Source organism: Amphiprion ocellaris, chromosome 7 (genome assembly GCF_022539595.1).
Source record: "Amphiprion ocellaris isolate individual 3 ecotype Okinawa chromosome 7, ASM2253959v1, whole genome shotgun sequence".
Taxonomy (NCBI): Eukaryota; Metazoa; Chordata; class Actinopteri; family Pomacentridae; genus Amphiprion; species Amphiprion ocellaris.
In genome coordinates this window covers 17720696-17745269 of record NC_072772.1, presented here as the reverse complement: position 1 = coordinate 17745269, position 24574 = coordinate 17720696, and the positions used below count along the sequence as shown (strand labels likewise).

At 40.3% G+C, this 24574-nt stretch overlaps 1 protein-coding gene across 4 annotated transcripts; it reads right to left on the bottom strand.

The window, feature by feature from the left end:
- Positions 1 to 268: 268 nt before the first annotated feature.
- On the bottom strand, positions 269 to 23186 carry sidt2 (SID1 transmembrane family, member 2). 4 transcript variants are annotated; one of them, XM_023279165.3, is made up of 27 exons: positions 22384 to 23186; positions 22169 to 22290; positions 20281 to 20445; positions 20116 to 20161; positions 19540 to 19641; positions 18320 to 18403; positions 18014 to 18179; positions 16003 to 16096; positions 14743 to 14801; positions 14448 to 14474; positions 13254 to 13292; positions 13095 to 13172; positions 12885 to 12947; positions 12424 to 12539; positions 9644 to 9717; positions 9347 to 9413; positions 9170 to 9243; positions 8937 to 9060; positions 7482 to 7599; positions 7004 to 7140; positions 6668 to 6776; positions 5081 to 5157; positions 4879 to 4925; positions 4677 to 4782; positions 4469 to 4579; positions 1897 to 2010; positions 269 to 1074 (listed from the first exon to the last, which is right to left on the bottom strand). In XM_023279165.3, the coding sequence occupies exons 1-27, from the start codon at positions 22630 to 22632 to the stop codon at positions 1012 to 1014; spliced, it is 2631 nt and encodes an 876-aa protein (XP_023134933.2). In that variant the 5' UTR covers positions 22633 to 23186; the 3' UTR covers positions 269 to 1011. The 4 variants fall into 4 exon arrangements, with proteins under 4 accessions (XP_023134933.2, XP_023134934.2, XP_023134935.2 ...); XM_023279166.3 differs by lacking the exon at positions 14448 to 14474; XM_023279167.3 differs by lacking the exon at positions 12885 to 12947 and having other exon boundaries at positions 22384 to 23185.
- Between the last annotated feature and the right edge of the window lie 1388 nt (positions 23187 to 24574).

The following is a 24574-nucleotide window of genomic DNA, read 5'->3' as shown; positions in this document are numbered from 1 at the left end:
TTAAAATGCTTTTCAAAAAAAATCAAACTTGACTACAGCGAGCTAATGAGAGTAATGTTAGAAATGCCAACAAAAAATCAGGAACAGCTACAGTTTCCTCAAATGTCTTCTAAAACGATAAACAAACGTTGCATTTGACCAAAACTACAGCATAAACTTTTACAAAATTTCCAGTTCTGAGGTCGTAAACACCACAAGGGGGCGCCATTGGTTTGAATTCTTCCCATTTAAAGGCAGCACTTATCGCCAACAATGAAAAAAGACCACATTTCTGAAAAGACCTTTATTCAGTAACTGCTCATTGCAATTTTTGACATCAAAAACTTTTTTTCATACAGTACTTTGCAAAAAATACCTTCGCAGTCACACTTGAGGGCAGTCAAGAAGTAAATACAATCATCAATATTCTCCAATGAGAAGGACAGCTAGGTCGAGGATCTGACCAATCAGAGCACAGTATGTGACTAACAAGATTAGGACATTGAAGGCCACTGACAGACTGGACAGCATTCATGTTCTCACAATTATATTTGTAAACAGACACACACCTCTGTACAAACACACACACTCACTCACACAGCATATAAACAGCATACAAACAGGAATTTCAAAATACATTGCTGACTCATGGGTCAAACAAAATGTAGACAATATAAAATAAGTTAACTTGGACAGTTTTCGTTTAGCAAGTGTGCACATTGTTATCTTCATCATCAGCAGTGAGTAAACATTGATTACAACAGTTACATCGATGATGGCAGCAAAAGGACAAAACACTTCAGCATCACTGATCCAGCTCTGGCTTGGCACATAAGTGTCCGTACAGGTAGAGGGAGGGGCTACCGCTCTTCCCTTACTGGCTGATTGGCTGTGAGAGGCAGACATGCGCTCATTGACAGCCCTAGTACCAGGCTACTGGCTGTGCTTTTTGAAAACATGGAGACGCGGACGAAGAGAAGGATGATAAGGCGGTGAGGAAGAGCTGAGCTCCTCACAGAAGATCTGACGGATCTAGAAGACGTAAATCTTGTCTCTCTGGACGGTGTCGAGGTCGTCGTCCATGGTCAGGAGGACCTAAGAGGGAACAAAAGAACAGACCTTTATTACGGTAAAAAGTACTGTTGGAGAGGAGGACATTTTGGTTGAATATATATTGAAGAAGTGCACTTAGGTGTGATGGTGACCAATAATCAAGTATTGTGGACAAATCAAAGTTAACCTAATTGTCTTAATTGATTACTTTATAATAAATACCAACAGACCATTAATCTGTGCTCTATTAGCTGCAGTACCAGCAGTTTAAAACTTGGCAGCGAATCAGGACCAAGCAACATGTTTATGCGTTTTGTAAATCACCAACTTAGTGCATGTATGTTCACGGCAATGCAACACATACAGTTTGTAACTGCACAGCTTCGATCACAGGAATTACGAACGCAAAGCTCAAAAAGGTTGAAATGTATTCCCTCAGCTGAGAATCTGAGTTGCTCAAAGAGAATCATCAGGAAAAGAAGTGGTGTTACAGATGACTGTAATCCGAAACTAAACAACCTACTCCGGAGCAGGTCAGCTGTGCTCAAGCAGGTTAAAAGAGAGTTACCTACATGGCATTCAAAACGGTGGCTTTTGACCTTTCTGCTCTGTGTCAAGGGCTCACGGTGAAAGAGACACATCTGGACTGGAGCAAACCAAGCTACTACATGAGGGTGGGCCAGTGTTTGTGTCTGGATCACCTTTAGTTTACTTGTCATTTGTAAATGAAAGTGAACGCAGGTGTGTCCAATACACCTGTTTGTTTCGGTCTGAGATGCTGGCGCTCTAATGACACACTCAGTGGCTCATTTTAATTCTTTTATGAAAGCTCAGCAAAATAGTTTCCAGTTTAAATGTGCATACCAGGAAGGATCCAAACATGGCGATGGAGGAGAGGAAGTGCCAGATGTCGTGGTCGTCAAAGAAGAACAAGAGGATGCAGTCCCTGTTGTGCTCACGAGACTCTGCTGGAGTTTTCTGTCAGGAGAGAGAAATGCAGATTCAGTACATGGAAGTACAATAATAATAAAAATAGTAACTATATTTTCCTAGCACCTTTAAGAAGAACATTCACAAAGTGCTTTGAAAGGGAGAACATAAAAAAAATGACAAAAATATACAGAATGGATAGCTAATTAAAGCTGGTTAAATGGACCACATCACATCTGGGGGTTAAAAGAGAAACTGAAGAGAAAATAAAGATAGAAATAAACTAAGATCAGGAGGTTAGAAAGAGGGACTACAAGCAGTGAAAATTTTAAAAGGGATAAAAAGGCAGACTGATAAAAGAAATAAAAGAGAACTTTACTTGAAGGCGAGACTATAAAAGTGGGTTTTAAGAAGTGATATAAAAGAAGTTACTGATTGGGCGAGCCTTATCTCCTCAGGCAGGTCATTCCAAAGCCGAGGGGCCCTGATGGAGAAGGTCTGGTCACCCGTGGACTGAAGCTTCGACTTTGGAATGATCAAGAGGGACCCACCCGAGGATTTAAGGCTGCGCAAGGGGATGTATGGGGTTAACATGTCTAAAATATAGCTGGTGACAAGGCCCTGGCAAGCTTTAAAAGTAATCGGTAAAATCTTAAAATCAATTCTAAAACAGACAGGGAGACAGTGAAGAGAAGCAGAATAGGGGAGATGTCGTCTGTTAAAACCAGTAAGAAGCCTAGCTGGTGCGTTCTGGACCAGTTGGAGGCGGGAGAGGGATTACTGTGGAGTTACAGTAATGGAGATGGGAAAAAATGAGGGCATGGCTGATTTTTTCAAGGTCTGACTGAGGGAGGATCGGTTTGATTCTGGCAGTGGTTCTAATCTGGAGGAAGCGGGGCTGGATGACTTTACTGATGTGGAGCGTGAAACCGAGGTCAGAATCAAACAGGATGCCTAGATTTGTGGAACGGGCTTTACATTTGTGGATAGTGGACCGTGGATGTTGGCAGTGAGGCTGTTGTGGGGATTTGGAGGGTTGAGAAGTATGATTTCGAGTCTTCAGTTATCAGGCGCCTCTCCTGTGGAACCAGCTCCCAGTTTGGGTTCAATAATCTCTATTTTTAAGACCAGGCTTAAAACCTTCCTTTTTGACAAAGCTTATAGTTAGGGCTGACTCAGGTGACCCTGAGGGGGTCACTTGGAGTCTTCATTTGCACTACTGACTTTAACGTTCCTTAGTTCTGCCCCTAGTTATGCTGCTATAGGCCGAAGCTGCTGGGGGACCTCTCTGGATGCACTGAGCCCTTCTATAACTACCTATGTATTTACTATATTCACCATTATTGCATTGCATTCACTCAGTTTCCTCCTGTGTCCTTTCTCCGAGTGTCCCTGGTCCCAGAGCTGGATGCTTCTGATCTGTGGCTGCTGTCCCACCAACTGGCTTAGTCTCCATCATGTCCACTGTGGGATGCTGCTGCTGACCTTCCTCCAGCCCACTGCTTCCAGCTGCCCATTTCTACCAATCTACTCTGCATCAACCTCACTATACCTGATATGCTCATCTACACACTGCTTGAATTTTACTACCAGCTATATATGTAGTATATTTAATGCCAGAGCCGTACATCATAACAGTAAACTATGAATCAATTTCAATGTTAGCTTGTACCTTGTATGTATCATCTAGGTTATCATACGTGTATCCAACTGTGTGTTATATGTTCCTTGTTCCCCACCCTCCTCTTCTCCCATCCCTCCCCCTCTACCCTTCTACCTCTTCTGTCCCTCTCAACCCGCCGGCCAGCAGACAGATGGGTCCCCCCACATAAAGAGCCGGGTTCTGCTCAAGCTTTCTTCCCTGTTAAAAGGGTGTTTTTCTTGCCACTGTCGCCTTTTGGCTGCTCTGGGGGTTCATATGGGTTCTGTAAAGCATCTTGAGACAGTTTGACCTGTAATTAGCGCTATATAAATAAAATTGAATTGATTTGGAGTTGTTTAATTCTAAGAGGTTTTGTGCCATCCAACAGTTTATATCATTAAAACAAAAACAATAATAATAATAATAATAATAGGCTGCATAGTGGCTCACTGGTTAGCACTGTCGCCTTGCAGCTAGAAGATTCCAGGTTCGCATTCCTGCCAGGGATCTTTCTGCATGGAGTTTGCATGTTCTCTCTGTGCATGAGTGGGTTTTCTCCGAGTCCTCCGGCTTTCTCCCAGTCCAAAAACATGCTGAGGTTAATTGATAACTCTAAACTGTCTGTCGGTGTGAATGTGAGTGTGATTGTCTCCATGTGTAGCCCTGTGATAGCCTGTGATGGACTGGTGACCTGTACAGGTGTCCCCTGCCTTCACCCTATGTCAGCTGGGATAGAGTCCAGCCCCCCACCCAAACGAAGATTAAGCGGTGTATAGATAATGGATAGACAACAATAATATTAATAACAATATGTAAAAGTGTACTCTCATGAGCCAAAATCTAAAGTGATGATGAGTTACTGACCTGCCAGGTGCTGAGACCCTGGAAGAAGAAATACAGCGCGAAGCCCCATACGACGGCCGTAAAGAGAATACACACCAACGGCAGACACTTGATCCTCTCCCCACTCCGCAGCTAAACACACACAAAGGAGATAACTAACTTAAAGTGTACTGAACATTTTTACATCTAAATGCTACTCGCATGCAATGGAGGCGCTGAAAACACACACCTTCATGATGATGTAAAAGGCAAAGTAGAGCAGCAGGTTGCAGATGGCGATGGCCAACAGGTAGGAGGCAAAGTCATTAGGTCTCTCTATGAGGCCATAGGCAGCCCTGCACAGAGAGGAAGGTAAATATCTCATCTGTTGCTTCTGCATTCTGCAAATCTAGACGACAACAGCTACCAGAACAAGCACACTGTTTACTTACAGAGACCAGTTGACGATGTTCCCCATCACAAGCAGAACCATACGATCCTAACAGACACACAGGAAAGATTAGATGATTCACAGGCAGATATTCAGGATTCGTCAACATAAGATGGATTAATTACTGCATACTGTACCAACCAGTATTTAACATAACTTCATAGCTCTCCATTATGATGATACTGAGCTTTCTGATTACTCACAATATACATGGGTCCACTGCACTGTCGGATGCAGTCTGTGTAGATGATGTGTAGCATCCGGCGCAGGATCCCAGCGTCTGGCACACAAAAATGTACAGAAAGGAACGAGATGATAAGAAATTAAAAGTGCAGGGAATCCTATTCTAAACTGCTGCTTAAACATCAAATGAAACAAAATGCTTCAACTGTATTAAATCCATAGCAATACATTATATCATGTACTAAAATAAAAAATAGATGCACTACCAGTCAGATGTTTGGACACATCTTCTCATTCAGTGCTTTTTATTTATTCGTATTATTTTCTACATTGTAGATTAATGCTAAAGATTCACACTTTTTTGTTTACAATGTAATTCCATATTATTCTTCTATAGTTTTGATGTCTTCAGTATTAATTGACAATGTATAAAATAATTAAATAAAAACCATTGAATGAGAAAGTGTGTCCACTGGTAGTGTAAATTAAAGACAATATATCAGAGATTTTTCTAAATCTGTAAAGTTACAGCCACAGTGACAAGCATAGTAACATTCATGAATTTTGATGACAGACAAAGATGTTAACATCCTGGACTGATTCAGCTGCAGTCAAGCTTTAGTACTGAGCAGGTGTTTTCAGAGTCATTGCTCAAAGAACTGCATCTTATTCATGATTACTTTCAGAGGCCTAGAATGCTTGGCAAGCACAAAGTAGCATTTAATAAACTCACTTTCAGGAACAAACATTCAAGATCAAGTCAACTGAGACAGTCAAAATACACTTAAGCCTAGTATTAGAAATGGCATATTTATGTATTTCTGACTCTGGAAGCACATTATGTACCTGCAACTCAGAAGCTGATAGCAATATTTCTCTGCTGTTATGTTTACTGCTTGACTTCGACAACATCCACCACTCTGTCCAGCAGCTCAGGCTGCCATGACAACAATGTCAATAACAGGGAAATAAGCTACATTAAAACCATATTCACATGATGAATGGGGCGTTCTGAATAATCTCCAGCTACACTGTACATTCAATATGATGATTCATTGATCAATAGATGACAACTTTCAGAACGTTACACTTCCTAACAGAATGTATGAGCTACATCTGGATTGACTTGATCTAGAGTGATCAAACTCACACCTGGTGACAACAGAATTCTAGGTAACATCTAAAAATGTCCTACTTTCTCTGTTTCTATGTATCAATCAGGATAGCACAGTGCCAAAAAATACTGGTAAGATTATAATAAAATGCTTTTTGAAAATTCCAAATAATCTATGCAAGTACATACATAGGAAGACAGCAGATATATTTACATCTGTATAGTTCAGAGTTAAGCTGTGACATTACTTCAAACAGGAATGCCTTTGTCTAGTTCATAGTGTTTCACTGCATAATACTATTAATAGTTGAAGAGAGCTACTGGAACACAAAATGTTTCACTGTTACTAAACTCTAAAATATGATATTGATAAATTAACTAAAATATTTTTGCACTTTGTTGAACACAGAGAAAAAATGTTAAATAGGAAACTTAGACTGCAACTGATTCAGAACTAATTTCAAATCGTTCTTGTTTTTCGCTGTGATCTTACTGAGTCTCCATCGACCCATGTAGTAGAGCTGTGTGCTGAGGAGGAGCGTGGCCAGAATATGGATCACCGAGAAAACGATCCAGAAGGCCATGTTTCCTTTCCCAAATACCTGAAAAACATAAAAGCATCGTCATTGTAAATTGTGTTTGTGTTGACACAAGAGAGGCGGGCATGAAATGTGGCAGAAACCAGAAGAATAACAAGCAGAAAATGATCCCTGACTGTGCTTTGAACCACTTGTCCAGAGGCTGTCCCCAAAAATTTGTGCATATTTTCGAACGTTTAACCTGAACCGTGTCTGCTGTGTCATGTGTTGTTGTTGTTGTGTGTACGTACCACTCCCAGCACAGAAAAGAAGATGACGGCGGCCAGGCAGGCGTAGGCAGTGTAAGCACTTGCATTGATGTCTGGGTGTCTCTTCTGATACAGCTTCAACATACACAGACCAGCGATCATGTACATGAAGGAGGTGTCTGCAGACGAGGAGGATAACATTACAACATGCACATTTCACTGTCAGTGTCAAAAATAGAAAAGAATAGTATCAAAGTTGTTGCAGATTGATGTTACTGACTTATAGGTCAGATTTACTGTCTTTATATTTATTGCATATTTTGGAATTAAACAGTAAAAATAGCACCGTTTTTGACCTTAGGCTTCAAAGTGCTTTACAACATGTTTCTCATTAACACACATTCTCACACACCATCTGTATACCGGATACATTTTACCCCGTACAGTCACACTGATGATTCTGCCACAAGAAAACAAGAGTTGCCATGTCGAGTCTTAGTAGTAAAGCAAGCAGCCTTACCAAACTGGAAATTAGTGTAATTGGGACAGACGTGGTAACAGGCACTGAGCAAGCCCTCCATCATCAGAGCAGTTCCCATGGCATAAAACAGACCAAAGTGCTTTGGGATACCGCACTCCTGAAGGTGACAGGCAGAAAGAGACATGATTGACCTGATAATTGATTGATAAAGTAGAACAAAAAAAAAAAAAAAGTACAGTCCAGGCACCTCATGCAGCACAGACACAGATCTTACTACTCAGTGTTAACTATGACAATGCCCTCATGCCCTCACTGCTTTACTTTATTGAAAGACTGAAACGATTCTTCGAGGCAAAATTCTCTGAATCAAGACTTTGTTTAATCCACTACATACCCAGACTTCATCCTATATGGACTCAGACCTATAATCAATAAATTATAAGGGGATTTTACATTTGACGGTATGCTTCTATTGTAACTGGCGCAGCTTTTCTAGTGTTTACGGCGTCAGTTTAGCAGATCAGAGGCTGAACTATGAAGACAGTTTAATATAGTCAGACTTTCTTTGTGTGTGTCAACAAACACTAAAATCTCAGTCACAGTTAACAGGTATGACGGTGGTTTTCAACTTTCTCTGTTAACTCAGACTTTCTGCTTCAAACTCGTCCACACAAACAGGAGCTTTTAACGCATCATTTGACTCATTTTCTGCACAAAATGGACCGATCGCAAAGAGGTTGTTTTAATGGAAAACAATGAGGAACATAAAAATTTATGACGGTAAAAAAGCTGCTACCGGAAATTATGTAAGACATTAATGCTGGTAGAAAACTGTTAAACGTGCATTTATTTTACCGATCAATGCAGCTGATTATTGATATCAGACAGCTGCATAAAAAAACTGTCAAACTTCATATATTCAAACATGATATTGTACTGAAGTGCATGTAGGTCTGACACTGTCTCATAATGAAAGAAATCACTTTAATTTGTGGCCAAATCAAAGTGAAACTAACATTATTGATTGAATATTCTCTGTAATAGATACTAATAAACTGATCAGTTTTCTTATTTGTGTTCTATCAGCTGCAGTAGCAGCAGTTTAAACAGACCAAACATAAAAACATATTTATGCGATTTCTGCATCACAAACTAAATACACATGGGTTCCCATGGCTTTAGTTTAAGTTTAATACCCCTGTTTAAGTTTAATACCCATATATATATATATATATATACACAGCGTGCTTACTTCCACTTTTGATGCCGTAATGCACATGCCTAGTACAGAATCCGATTACTCCATTAATCACCAGAATAATCGATAGAATACTTGATTACTGAAATAATTGATAGTTGCAGCCCTACTTCATTCTAAACAGTAATAACAACCTCATGTTTTCAGTCATTAAAGATCATTCAGTCGAGTGATAGTGATATCTTGAAAAAAGACACTGACTGTATTGCAGCTATACTAGTGTGTATGTGCCTCACCAACGCGTTGAGGTCGTTGCGGACCAGAGCTCGGTTGTGGACGATGTCTCTCTTGAGGACGATAAGGAGGAAGAGGAGTCCCAGCATCACGTAACCAAGATTACTGAGGATGTTGTTGAATGCACTGCGTCGGACAGCAGGTAAGAGAGAGTCATGACACACTTTCACACAAACGGAAATCATCTAATATTTACATTGTTGCTGTAATAATGCACTCAGTGCTGACGACACACCTTAGAGCACCGAGCGGGTGGGCACACAAGAAGTTGTAGTAGCAGATGTCCTGATTTCCTGTAACATTGACAACCTGAAGAACAGAGAGCAAGATATATAAACGTGTTGGTGGATTTTGTGTCTGTCAACACAATTTTAGTGTCATCGTGCTGTTGGAATATTTGTCATCAACGTACCGTCTGATAGGTGATGACCAGCTGGATGACTGGCAGAGCGTAGAAAACAGCAATAGTAGCAATGTTCCTGAAGAGAAGACAATCAGACTTTCAGACTAATGGACACATGTTGCACATGGCTTCAACACATCATTCATAGATTTTAGATGACATGGTTCAGGTAACAAAATGTCATTAACAGTGTTGGTTAATTAACAGTGGATCAATTCAACCTGGACTTAACGTCAAAAACTCTTTGTTAGTGATTCGATGATTTCAGTCTTTAATGGTCATTCCCAGTTTAACCAGTGTCCTCACCAGAAGTAGATTTGGTATTTCTTGCTGAGGACCCTCTTGTCTTTGCGGGCCAGGTCAGACACACAAAGAAACTTCTGTAACAAAAAGACAACAATTATTACTGACAGTCATTAGTTAAATACAGACATCAAAAGAAATGGTAACATTTGAACATCATTACATGCTGCTACTAATGCAGTGAAAATGTATGATATTATAAGCAAAGCTGACTAGCTGGTTATTGTGGTGGGAAAGATGCTACTGTTAGACAGAACTGTTAAGTCTCTGTAACTGTCTTTGAGGTTTTACTTTGAAAACGTGTGTATGCTTTCTTATATAGTGTTTGTAGAAAGTTAAAATTAAAGCAGTTTTCACTTAATATACCTGTAACAACTCCTACGGTCAGGCTGTTGTGTGTGTTTTCACCCTTACTGCTTGTAGATACATATATACACACAAACACAACACACACACAATTGTTTCTGATAAAAACAGCTAAAAAACTTTGGAAATTTTGCCTCAAATGGTTTAAAAAGCATTTTCTCCCATATTACACTTGTACTACACACACACAGTTTGACAACAAGGTGCTTACTTCATTGTAACAAATGGATTGTATGGATGTTTCCTTGTTTGACTTTTGCGAAGCAGACGATTGGCTTTTGGGGGGGAAGGGGAGTTGGACAGCCACCATTTTTAGTGTTGTAGGATTCTTTAAGCACCAAGTCTCTTCCTGACAACATCTCTGCTGGAACCCACCAACTGAAATGAACTGCTAAATGACTCCTGAGTAAAACTGGACCAAACTATATCTAAAGTTTAATGGGTTGTAATGTGTAAATACATGGAATGTGTCGAAGTCCGCCCAGTGTTTTAGTCAAGTATGCCATTTACTATTAAATGTACATCAGCTGGGGTGCCCTGGTAGCTCAACAGGTTTTGTGGGTGACCCATAAACAGGGGCTGTAGTCCCCGACGCAACAGCCACAGCTGCCTTTCTCTCTTTACCATCCTGTCAATAAAGCCAAAAGGCTAAAAAAAATAAAAAATAAAGATGTACATCAGCTATACGATCACGTCCTTCAGGTTACCATGGTGATTGTGCCTGCAGCACTCTTCCAGAGTTATAATTCACTGACATACACTGCCCGTCCAAAGAAAGTCACACACTAATATTTCATCGGACCGCCTTCAGCTTTGACTATGACAGTGGCATCATTTCGAAAACCTTCTGCAATGTCATAGCATTTAGTTCTGTCCAGAGTTTGATGAATTTTCTACTAAGATCTTATACTGATATTGGGAGAGTCAGATCGCTGCACAAAGTCTTTTCCAGCACATCCCAAAGATTCTCAGTGGGACTGAGGTCTGGACTCTGTGAGGGCTAATCCATGTGTGAAAATGAAGTCTGATGCTCCCTGATCCACTCATTCACAATGTGAGTCCAATGAATCCTGGCATCTTGGAACATGCCCATGCCATCAGGGAAGAAAAACACCATTGATAGAAAGACCCGGTCATTCAGTATATTCAGGTAGTCAGCTGACCTCTTTCTTTGGAAACAGAACATTGCTGAATCTGACCAACCCCAGATCATAACCCTAACCCCCACAGGCTGGTAGGCACGAGACATGATGAGTGCATCACTTCATCCGCCTCTCTTCTTACCCATCACTTTGGAACAGGGTAAATCTGGACTCATCAGACCACATGACCTTCTTTCAGTGCTGCAGAGTCCAAGCTATATGCTACCTAGCAAAATGAAGCTTGTTTTTTTCTAATTAGCCTGACTGATCAGTTGTGTTCTTAGAGCTACACAGCTGTTTAGTCCCAATCCCCGGAGTTCTCTTTGCATTGTGCGTGTGGAAATGCTCTTACTATCACTATTAAACATAGCCGTGAGTTCTACTGTTGATTTCCTATGATCATCCAAGAGTTTGTTCCGACAACATTTCTTCCTCGAAGATGATGTTTCACCACTATCTTTCAGGTTTTAATAATGCGTTGGAGGGTTGTTAACTCGATTTTAGTAGTCTCAGAAATCTCCTTAGTTTTCTTTGCTTGATGCAGGCCAATAATTTGACCCTTCTGAAACAGATCAACATCCTTTCTATGACCACAGGATATGTCTTCCAACATGGTTGTTTAAGAAATGAGAAGCTCCTCACTGCATCAGCTAGGATTAAATAAATTGTTGCAGCTGAAACGTATCCATCACTGCAGTAATAATCTGATGGAAGACTCTTGCCTATTTGCTTAGTTAAATCCAGGTGGCGATTTTTACTTTTCGACAGGCAGTGTATGTCTCGACCTCCAGCTATTCATCCCAAAATCGTAACCCCTTTCACCAAGGTTTTACCACTGTCAGCATTTCAAGACTTTGCTGTACACATTAGTGCCACGTTTGCATCACTGGTGTCAAAACATCGAAAATGGAGCAAATGTGAAAATGGATTGTTAAATTGTACTGCAATTTATAGGGCAGCTGGATGGCGCTCTGTCATTCTGAGGGTTCTGGCAAAAAAAAGTGCAGGTCTGCGGAGCATAAAGAGTTAGGTTCTGAGAGAAAAGACAAGTTTTCCTACATTTGGTGAAAAATGGATGTCTGTTGCAGTGAACTTGTGGGCCAGGTGGCATATTATAAAGAAAATTCTCTGATCTCCATTTTGTTGGGGATTAGTTCCACTCTAGCTCAAAACATCTGGCACATTCACTTGAATAGGGATTTTTTGAGATAACATTTCGGGGGTTTTATGACAAAAATGTAACAATCTGTACTGAGTAAAAGAGTTGAGGCATACCTTGGTGCGGACAATGTTTTTATCTGAATTAATGTCTTCCAGCGTGTCATAGTCATCCTCCTCCACAGAGCTCAAAGACTCGTGCCTGGATCGTCCAACACTGTCCAATGATCGCTCTGTTGGGGGGAGAGAGGAGAGACACTTTCAGTTGACTGGACAGACCATGTTAGCAATTAGAAGGACGACTAGATTTAGAAAAATTGCAGGATGATGCAAAGACGCTCAAACACATCACACCGTTTAGGACCAATTTACAATTTTCAAAATAGAAAATTAGGATGATTGTTGGTGCTCTGATCTTCGCATTGATAACATTATTTTGCTGTTCCTTTAGATATAATCACATGAAAAATCGGGCCACTTCCTGGCATTTACTTTGATTGATGTATCATTAGCATAGTGCTGATTGGTTTGCAGCAAATCTGGGAGCAGATTTGGCCAATTATGCGGCAGTGTGTCACCAATGGGTACAGCTATGTGGCGAAGGTGATTGAATATTGGTCGACGTTTGAAAGGCTCCTGTCCTAATGAACAAAGACACACAGAAAAGTGATGAGGGGCTGGAGCCGCTAGCACAGACACCAACTGCAAGACAGTCTGTGAAGACATAAAGCTGAGTAACAGTAGTGAGCCTTAGATTATGTGTGTGGTATGTCTGTGTTGGTTTATACCCATGTATCCATAGTTGTTGTCAGTCGATGTGGCGCTTTCTGTGATGGCCTCTGAACTCAGTGTGCTGCCGTTGTCAGCTGGGGAGGAAGACAATTGTTAGTTAATTCCATCACCACTCAATAAAGATATTAATATAACCACAACTGTCCCAAACTCACCAAAAGAGCCATATTCGTATGGTGAGGCTGGAGTCTTGCCTGTGGCGACAAGAACAAATGCATTTACAAATTCCAAATGAGTATATGTTAACAAATTTCACATAAGCAAACAAGTATCACAAGCATCACTACAACACACACAATCTAGGGCTGGCCCAAACAGCAATTTCTGGGCTCCGAATATTCGGCCCCAATTAATGACAAATATCCAAATATTCGGATCAGTTCCAGTTCGGATCGTAACGTCCAATGTGGGGACAGACGAATTGACTAGTTGAATATTCGGATCTCAAAATAAATATTCGTATACCACCGTCACAACCAAATATTCAGATATTCGGGTCCAGCCCCAACACAGTCAATCCCGAAATTATTTATACTCCTAGCAAATTTTGACTTAAAGTTACTTTTAAATGTAAATAAAAGCTGAGAAATAATTTTTTCCACAATGATGTCTCTTGTACATCATCTTATCTCTTGGGAAACACCTGTGTCATTTCCAACCACAGAAAAACTCGCTGGCTGAATAAAAGTAACTTTAAGCCAAAATTTGCTAGGGGTATGAATAATTTCGGGTTTCACTGTACATGTTAGTATATTAATACTGCAAAGTACAAAATCACTATGGGTGAATTGTTAGTCCATAAACAGAGAGATGATGGAGCTATGAACATATGCAAGCATCCAGTCTAAAATAAAAAACAACAAATTGACAAACGGGATGCAAATGAAGGAGGCTTGTTGCAGAGAGCTCTGACTACTGCAGTGAAAGTGAACTGTTCCAAGACTGTAACTGTCTTGTTTAAAATCAAATCATATCAGCAAACACTGCAGTGAGCAGACACAGAGACACACTTTAGGGCAGTCTTAAGCTTCGATGATAATATTATGTGCTTATGTGTTTCTTGGGCCAACAGAACTGTCATAGTGTTACCTAACATGTACCAAGGTAAGTATATATCTGTATTTCTCTGAAGTCATAAAAACTTGTGTCTTGGAATAGTGCACATTTGTTACTACAAAGTCAACAAAGGACTGTAGCCAATCACATCACTTTATCTTCCTTTTTTTCAAAGTTGCTGACAATGCAAGACAGTTTAAGTTAAGCAAGCTAATGCATGCGAAACATCTACAGACAAGCAGCACAGTGTGAGACAAGGCAGTAATTGCACAAGAGAGTAACTGTATTTATACCATCTCCGTTCTTCCCCAGTAGAGAGGCTGAACCAGACATTAGCATGAGGGAGAGAGTGAAAGATATACATTCAGTATAGAAAGAAATGCTAAATTCTACAATAACAGCTTAATGGAAAATGGTTGTTGAACTTCATGTTAAGTGTAATTTAGCATCTTGTTTATTGTGGCATTTAATTAACAAAATCGGTTTATAGATTTGTTGTTTTTTTTTTTTTTTTTTAAATGGTGCGGTCCACGCACCCTCCACAGAGCCCCTAATGGGCTAGTCCATCGTAGCTAGTTGCTGGGTTACCTGTCTCAGCAGGCGACATGTCAGCAGGATTCTCCAACACCGCTCTCTTTTTGTTCATTCTGTAGAAACAGAGAGGAAAAGATGCAAATGAATGTAATTTGTATTCTGAAGAGTATCATTCTTGCAGTGCAGCTGTATGAATCTACATTTCTCAATTAAAGCTCAGTCCTTCTGCGTTGTTGTGGGACCAATGCTTTACAGTATATACATTTGAACATTGTGATCCCCAATACTGGGAGACAACGCTTTAACTAGATGCAGACTCTTCCACGGAGACAAAGACTATTGGGTCTGTCTGTGTCAGCGTCAACATGTGGCTGCAGTGTATCAGATTTTGTTCAGTCTTCATCCTCATCTGCATGTGTTCACTAGAGACAAAAACTAAGTTCTATAAAACACTGAGTTTTTATAATTTAGTATTTTTCACATCTGGGAAAATCTGTATTGCAGCAAATGAATCTCACATACCTCCAAAATGTGTCTTTTTTTCAGCTCAACATACTGCAAAGATAGTTCATGCCACTCTGACTGTATCACCCCTGGTATTAGCCCAGTTCTAAATCTGCTGTTTATTCTGAAAACCAATGAGCTGCTGCTATTTCTCTAACCTTCACAGAATCTGCAAATGTGAATGACAGCTGGAGCTCTCAATTACAGTTTGAATTAGTGTTACGTCGCACCCGGGTCTATCTCTTGCTTGTGAGGCTGGAAGGCTATCCAGTTGCGAGGGAACTTGAGGAATGGCAGAGATAAATGTTTTCATATTTCAAAAATTTCCAATCTCAAAATTGAAAAAAAGTGCATAATTTTCAAACAAGGTTAGTACATAAAGTTCCTGTAAGTGTATAGGTGTGGATGTATGCATTTCTGCTATTCTGATGTGTCAAAATGGTGATGTGGAGTTATATTTCTGGAGATACTGAACACTTAAAATGCCTTTCCAGACAAGATGTTTTCTAGAGGGTGAAAATCCAAAAATATCCACATCTGAAAACATATAAAATTCTCTAAATTCCACCAAAATACTTAAAAGAATGTAATTTTGAGGCCTAAACAAAAAATAAGGAAACTGTGAACAAAATCTGCAGCACCACTGCTATCAGACTGACATTAATGTCTGCCCCAGAGATGTAGAGATATACTTTATTCACTTCTAACAAATGATCTTTCAAATATGTGAATGAAATACCTCAGTAATGAGATGTGTGTATGTAGTGGCTATACAAACTCCTGGTTGCACAGACAAATGCACCTTCTTACCTCTTGTTTTCCACGCAGGCAACCAGCAAGGTGAGTAGGTAGAAAGAGAGGAAGATACCCAGACAGAACAGCATGCCCATCACGTACACTTCCGCTGTGGAAAGATGGATTTAGTATAAGCCTGTTTATTCTCAAAGACTGCGTGATCTTGATTGCACTGCATGATGCAACAATACAGCAACATCACTGCAGGTTACAAGTGAAAGAGACATATACTGCATGTTTCTACTCAACGGCAGCAAATTCAATAGACTAACACTAAAAATATTTGAAACAGCATTTCCATCCATTATTTTAGCACCTGACTTATGGTATACAATGAAAACAGAATAAATATAAATATTTGGACACTGACACAATTTTCAGCATTTCGGCTCTGTACATCAACGCAGTGGATTTGAAATGAAACCATCCAGATGTGCTTTAAGTGCAGACTTTCAGCTTTAATTTGAGGGTACTTACATCCAAATCGGGTGAACGGTGGAGGAACACATTTTATATGTGCACTCCACCTTTTTATGGGACAGAAAGTAATTGGACAAACTAACATAATCATAAATCAATTGTCACTTTTAATATTTAGTTACAAATCCTTTGCAATCAATGACAGCTTGAAGTCTGGAACTCAGAGACATCACCAGACGCTGGTTTTCGTCCCTGGTGATGCTTTGCCAGGTCTCTACTGCTGCTGTCTTCACTTCCTGCTTGTTCTTGGGGCATTTTCCCTTCAGTTTTGTCTTCAGCAAGTGAAATACATATTCAATTGGATTCAGGTCAGGTGATTGACTTGGTCACTGCAGAACTTTCCACTTCTTTGCCTTAAAAAATTCTTTGGTTGCTTTCACAGTATGCATGAGGTCATTGTCCATCTGCACCGTGAAGTGCTGTCCAATGAGTTCTAATCATGTGGCTAAATATGAGCAGATAATATTGTCTGAAACACTTTAGAATTCGTCTTGCTGCTTTGGTCTGCAGTCACATAATCAATAAGAGAACCAGTACCATTGGCAGTCATACATGCCCACCCTATTCCACTACCACCGCCATACTTCACTGATGAGGTGGTATGCTTTGGATGTTGAGCAGTTCCTTCCCTTCTACAGACTCCTCTCTTCCCATCATTCTGCTACAAGTTGATCTTTGTCTCATCTGTCCATATGATTGTTGCTCCAAAACTGCACAGGCTCCTTTTGATGTTTTTTGGCAGACTCTAATCTGGCCTTTCTGTTTTTGAGGCTCACCAGTGATTTACACCTTGTGGTGAACCCTCTGTATTCACTCTGGTGAAGACTTCTCTTAATTGTTGACTTTGACTCGGATACACCTACCTCCTGGAGAGATCTGGTCAACTGTTGTGAGGGGTTTTATCTTGACCAGGGAAAGGATTCTTCTGTCATCCACACCCACTTGTTTTCTGTGGTCTTCAGAGTCTTTTGGCATTGCTGCGCTGACCAGTGCTTTTTTCTTTTCTTTTATGTACCAAATAATAACGTACCAAACCGTTGATTTGGCCACACCTAATGCTTTTGCTATCTCTCTGATTTGTTTGTTTTGATATTTCAGCCTAATGATGACTTGCTTCACTGACAGTGACATCTCTTTGGACTTCATACTGAGAGTTGGTCTCACTAGATTCCAAATGCAAATATCACGCTTGAAATGAACTTTAGACCTTTTATCTGCTCCTTGTAAATTACATAATGAGGAAATAACACATCCCTAGGTATGGAACAGCTGAGCAGCCAGTTGTCCAATTACTTTTGGTCCCTTTAAAAAGGTGGAAGGCACATATAAAATATGCTATAATTTCTACACTGTTCACCTGATTTGTATGTAAATACCCTCTAATTAAAGCTATAAAATCTGCACTTGAAGCACATCTTGATTGTTTCATTTCAAATCCATTGTGGTGGTGTACAGAGCCGAAATGCTGAAAATTGTCAATGTCCAAATTTTTATGGACCTGGCTGTATCAGCACTGAACGCTCATTTTAGTACATATGTGACTCACAGTTGATAGCAGGAGAAACCACCACATCAAGGACTTTGGTACGGTTGCCAGCATCAATCAGTTCATCGGGTCGCAGAGGATAGAAATGTAGCGGCCCACCACACGCCTCATCCTCTGTTTTAACCACGACCACCACATAGAAACTGTTGCGAGGAAAATCCTTTCTCTGGATGACAGGAAGAGACACAAGGAGATATGATATGACTCTGTGTGGTAACGGCTCTCTATTCAAATCTATACCAGGCTTTGTCACAGCAGTTTCCAATACATTCAGCAACATGTACGTGTCCGTGTGTGAGAAACTACCTGCACAGTGATGGCACCTTTTTTTGTCATAGTCTGGTACATCCCAAGAAAGGCCACATTGTTGTCAAGGTCGTATACAGGGCACTGAAATGAAAGGAAGGCAGAGAGAAAAAAATAAATGTGAAACATGAAGCAACGAATCAACTCAGTTCAATTCACTGTATATGTATAGCACCAAATCAACAGCTGTCATCTCAGTACTTGCTACACGTTAACATGGTATGGCCAATTCATGCTTTTCCTGTCTGCGGTGGTACACTTTGCATAAATTTGGTTTGAATGCAGCCCAAAATTTGTGACTGTGTGGACTGCAAGCACGCTGATCGCACATGTCACGTGTCAAGAAAACAAATGCTTGTTACGAAGGCAGACTGCACAAGGAGATTTTCTATCATCCACATCTTTACAATTCAGCAATAAAAGAGTTGCAATTAAAGTGGCCCCTGTTGGCTTTTAGAATGCATTTATTTGTACATGCATTTTATTGATGTGTCGTAGCACAGTAGAACAGTCTAAATTCTCCAGAAATCTTGTGCCACTGTGTTTGACACAGCTTGGGGATAATTACATTGATAGTGTACTTCCTCCAATGAAGAACTAGCTGCTTTAGCCTATAAAAAAAAGCCCAAACACAGCCCTTTGTGTTTTTATGTGTTTGATATGAGGGGAAATGCAACTGTCTTCATAGCAGACAGACTGACAACATCTGGGTGTCATGGTTCAAAGTCCAGTTTGTGCACATGAACGTGAAAAGAATGAAGTCTAGTCCTTACAACATTACAGAGAGAAACCCCACAATTTTCCATTGAGCAAGCACTTGGACACAGTGGGGGAGAAAAACTCCTTTTAACAGGAGGATACCTATGAAAGAACCAGACTCAGGGTGAGTGACCATCTGCCTGTACCGGTTGGGGTGAGAGGAAGTTGAAGGAGAAAGGATTAAAGATAAGAGCGGTTACCTTTAATATTGTGAATGGGATAACAGAAAATAGGACAAAGTGATATAAACAGGTATGAAAAAGTTGAATCTTTGCAAAACATCATAAAATTGACAATGTTTGATTCCAAGGAATCTGTTGCAATGGCCTCTATGATGCCCCCACATGGCCCAAGGATGCTACTGCATGCTGACCACAATGCCAAGGGAAAGGGCCTCTTAAGGACAACAGCAGTCTGGTGTGAGGGGACAGGATGTTAAGAGGAGTTACACATAACTGTACCTGGATGTCCTGGATGGACATAACGGAGCAGGGAAAGTTCATGTCTGAGTTGACCTTGACGATCACAGTATCCACTCCGTCTGGAAAGACATACTTGAAATACTGAGAGAAAGGACAAGAGAGAGAACAGGAAAATGGTCAGGAAAGCGGTTGGGATGGGATTAAGAAGGCACATTGTAGTTTTTTCAACCTCTGGACCATGTTGCATTTTCTGACAACACAATAAACCAATGATTTTACAGATTCAGACAAAATCAAACATATACATTTCCTTTCTTGGCTGACTTGTTGAACTATAAGGGTTATCTAAGGTCCTATCAAAGGACATAAAGAAAACGGAAGTGTATTTGCATCTGCAGAAAAGCCGAACATACCAAAAACAAAACTGAACCAAAACCCTGAACTGTGTAAAACCAGAAATTCCCTCCGCTCATATCATCCTGTTTTCTGAGTGCACTCTACTCAGCTTCTCTCATGCTCCTCGTCATCTGACTCACTACCTCTTTGTCAATATCCTCGTTGCAAAGCAGCACTTACTGTCATGAGCACATAAAGATATGGTATCAGGCTGATTACCTGAGGTTGGGATGGTGATGCGGTGAAGGTGAATTTCTTGTCCGTCCTGTAATCAGGTTAAACATGTCACACATACCAGCAAGTAACTACTTGTTGATATGACATAACAAAGAAAAAAAAAGTCAGAGGGCAAATGTTTGTGTTATTATCTCAGATATCACTCACTGCAGTGTGAAACTCTCAACACGGCTGACTCTGAGCTGATAGTTGGTACCCTGAGCGGACAGGGTAGACACGTCGACAAAAAAGTACTGAGTCTCAGAGGCGGCCCGGGTTGGAGGTTGGCACAGTGTCCGGCCCACATGATTGTAAGGGTACTTCCTCTGGTAGCTGGAGAGAAAGACACACAGAGACAGAGAGGATGAAAAACCGAATGGGAATACAAGAGATCTTACGCTTGCATTCAGAAGGTCTCAGTTTTGTTATCATGTTAAGTTTCTATTTCTTAGAAGCAAATTATATTGAATTATTTATCAAGGGCACCCTTGTTGTGAGGCACAGCTAGAAGCATTGAAGGAGTGGTAGGTGACCGTATGAAAAAAGATATCAAAGCAAACAGTTTGACATCTTACATTAGCCTGTATTTTGACTAGTATATTGAATATTATAGCAATTTTTGTTTGAGAATGAGATGATCTTTCAAGATAATTTATCTTCAGTCCTCTCTTAAAAAAAACAATAACCCTATTTAAGCTAAATGCATACAGTAAAGCTCAAAACACAGAAGTTTGTTCTTTTAAAAACAGCATGTGACAGAAACTACATAAAATAGAAGTAGTTTCAGTAAGGCCATTTAAACAAAGGTCATTTACAGTAAAACCGCTCTAATATCTGCACTGGCAGACCACAAGGGAGGAACTGAAAGTCCAAGGTTCATTAGTGATCTGCTAAAACATGCCTGACCACATGACTGCATAAGCAAGACTACTGCAAGGTGATTCCAGTATTGCACAATTATTTTAGAGTGTGGAAGACAAATCACACCAAAGATGGACTATTGACCAATGGCTAATAAATTTCTGAACTCCCAACGTGCTATGAAATCCCATATTATTAAGTCAGGTAATAAAAGCTCCATGTCCTATAACAGTCAAAGCACAATCCAGAAGATATTAAAGGCAGGTGATTTTGCAGTTTTCTATCTAGAAAATAAATCAATTAATCTTAATACTGCTGAATAGAAACACAATTCTTTCTAACTAAGCCTCATCATGTCTCACCAGCCCTCCGACAAAATTCTGTAACAAGCACAGCTAGCATTAATGAAGCTCCATCACATGAGCTGAAGTCCTAGCTGTTTACGATCTACAGACACTTCCTAACAGGAACCTTGGATTATTTCTTTATGTACATAACATGTATGTGCTGTTAAGTACAAGGACATTCAGTAAGGTGTAGTAAAAAACCTAGACATATAGGCAAACTGATGTGGTCAATTTAGGCATTGTGAAAAAATCTTAAAGACATAAATCTGTATCTGTAGCTAATGTGTTCCCCTTTCTTTCTGTTTTGTTATGGAAAACAGTGCAGGTCATTACAAGTTACACTGCAAGCTTGAAGTCACACATTTGAATGTGTCATGGCTCAATTCGACATCTAAAAACTAAAGAACATCAATTATCAGTGTATGTTTGGCATCTTCACTATGTGACTGACAAAGCAATGTGTTCCTGGATAAAGGTTGTGCTGGGAGCAGCAACATATTCTGCATACACTATACACCCTATTTAACTACAAACTCTATTTTGGAAAAGTATAGACTGTACACTGCAAAGGCAACAGAACATATTGGTGCTAGTTCCAGCTCTGCAATACTACTTTTAGAATATTATGCACTAAAATCTCAGAGGATTTAGGTTAACAGGCAGTTAATAAAGAGAAGCCAAATGAGTATTTTACTGATAACCTCAGGTAACATACAAGACACATTGTTTGATTGCTAGTTGGTCAGAATCGTTTCTGGGTGCTACTATCTACATGAGTTTATTTGATTTTTAAAAAAGGATCATGCTTCCAGTCTACATGTGATGTATGTGAAAGTGGGGCTACTCACAGGCCTCTGAGAATAAGAGGGACTTGAAAAGAAAGTACAGCTTGTTTCTGTCGCACTACAAACAGAATAGTACTCTCCAAATTCTGTGGCGACACATCCACTCTCACACGCACTCCCTCCGTCTGAAAGTTAGAAAAGGAACAAGAGATAATGTCAACATTGCTTGGCATCATCAAGTGAAAAACAAATCTACTAGTCCGACGAGGCAAACTCACCTTATTCCTGGAGACCGTGTGATTGAAAGCATAGATGGTCTGGTTTTCACTTGTTACCGTGTCATTATAGGTGACATCAAACTCTGCATCTTTCTGGACTACATTTTTAGTCTCCCCCACCGCCCCACTGCCGCAGGCTAACTGGGTCACACATAACCAGAACAGAGCTGCCAGTCCAGCTCGGATCAAGCGAGGAGCAGGTCTAGAGCTGTTTTTATGTCGAGATTTCCAGCAGCTCCTTAACACCATCTTGTCTGACACCGTCTTCCTCAACTGGAAACTGATACCCACGAGCAACACTAACAAAAACTCCACCCCATTCAGCAACAGATACTCAGATAGCACTCTGGCTAGCTTAACTGTACCACTTCCACCAACAATAACAACAGCTGCTAACTAACAAGCTATAGAGACAGCGAAACGTTTACATTTGCTACAGACTTGTTCTTTATCTTGTACGCATCCGTAACAGAGTCGACGCTGTTGGCTATGCACACAATAACACAAGTTTCAAGGCAAAAAAAAACGATACTCAGTTCTTCTACATGAAACGCCGAAGTCTAGCAGGCTGCTGGCTAGCTGAGCTAACATTAGCATTGCTGGTGAGGACGTTGGTGCATCAGCTCCATGTTTTCAAATTGAGCTCCAACGTCCAACGGTGTCAAAAATTAAACCGCATGAGGTGTTTTGTCGATCTTCTCCTGTGTGGACGGTTGTCAGTGTCCGTTTTCGCAGTGCCACTGCATTGTGCAAGTACTCCTCGTCCGGAGGGCGAAGAGATTCACTGTGTTTACAATATGAAAAATCTGTGCCACTAGCGCCCCCTCCACGCTCAGGCAGTAAACAAACCGACGTTCGACGTAATGACGTCACATGCCTCCAGGACTCCAATTTTGAGTTCACGGTCAGCTACTTATCAGTAGGAAACATATTAGTGTATTTAATGTGATTTTGTGTCTTCTGCTTTGTGGCACTGAAAAGTATATTTCTACACAATTATTTCTAAGTAAATTTCATATGGGCCCGTTTTTACAGTGGACTGCTAAACTGCAACTATAATAAGGCTACAATACACAAATAATTACACGTAGGCTCTGTTTCATTACAGCTGCTGATGCAACAGAAAAAAATTCAAGTTCTGTCATTGGACCTAATGGGTTACTTTTCAATTGAGATTTTTAAATTGCAACTGAATATTTAGTAAGCATACAAGTTTATACACTACTGTTCAAAAGTTTTAGAACACCGCAATTTTTCCATTTTGTTATTGGAAATTATGCATGTTAATATCTCATTGTACTCTGAAATGAAAGCATAGAACAAATAAACAAATTAAGTCAAAAAAATCTATTTAGGAATCAGAATGTATTCTAAACTTTTGACTCCTCAAAGTACCACCTTTGGCAGATATAGCAGCTGAACACACTCGTGGCATTCTTTACACAAAGGAAATCAAATATTCTTCAGAATGTTATTCCCAACTCTGTTGCAGAAGTTCCCATAAATGTGTGGCACTTGTAGGTTGCTTTGCTTTCACTCTTCAGTCCAGTTCATCCCAAACCATCTCCATGGGGTTTAAGTCTGGAGTCTGTGCTGCCACTCCATGTTTTCAAGCTTCCCATCTTGTTCTTTGTTCCTAAAGTAGTTCAGGCATAGCTTGGATTTCTGTTTTGGGTCATTATCTTGCTGTAGGATGAACCCCTGACCAACTATCAGAGGTTACTGCATGGAGCTGCAGAATGCTGTGGTAGCTGTTTAGGTTCAGGGTTCCTCTTACTCTGTACAAGTCACCGACCCTGGATCCAGAAAAACAGCCCCAGATCATCACGCTTCCTCCTTCATGTTTGACAGTTGATGTCACACACTGAGGAACCATCCTTTCTCCTACTCGAAGGTGTAAAATAAATCCTGCATGATGAAACAAAGATTTCAAATTTTGACTCATCAGTCCATCATACCCTCATCCATGCACCCTCTTTTTCTTATTATTACGTCTTAACAATGGCTTTCTTGCTGCAACTCCACCTGTCAAACCTGCAACTCCAAGTCTTCTCTTTACATTTGAAACTGAGACTTCTTACTACAATCACTATTAAGCTGTGATTGAAGCTGCTATCCTGTGAGCCTCCTATCACCAAGCTGCTGACTCTCAGAAACTTGTCTTATGATTCTGTTGTGGCTTTGGGTCTTC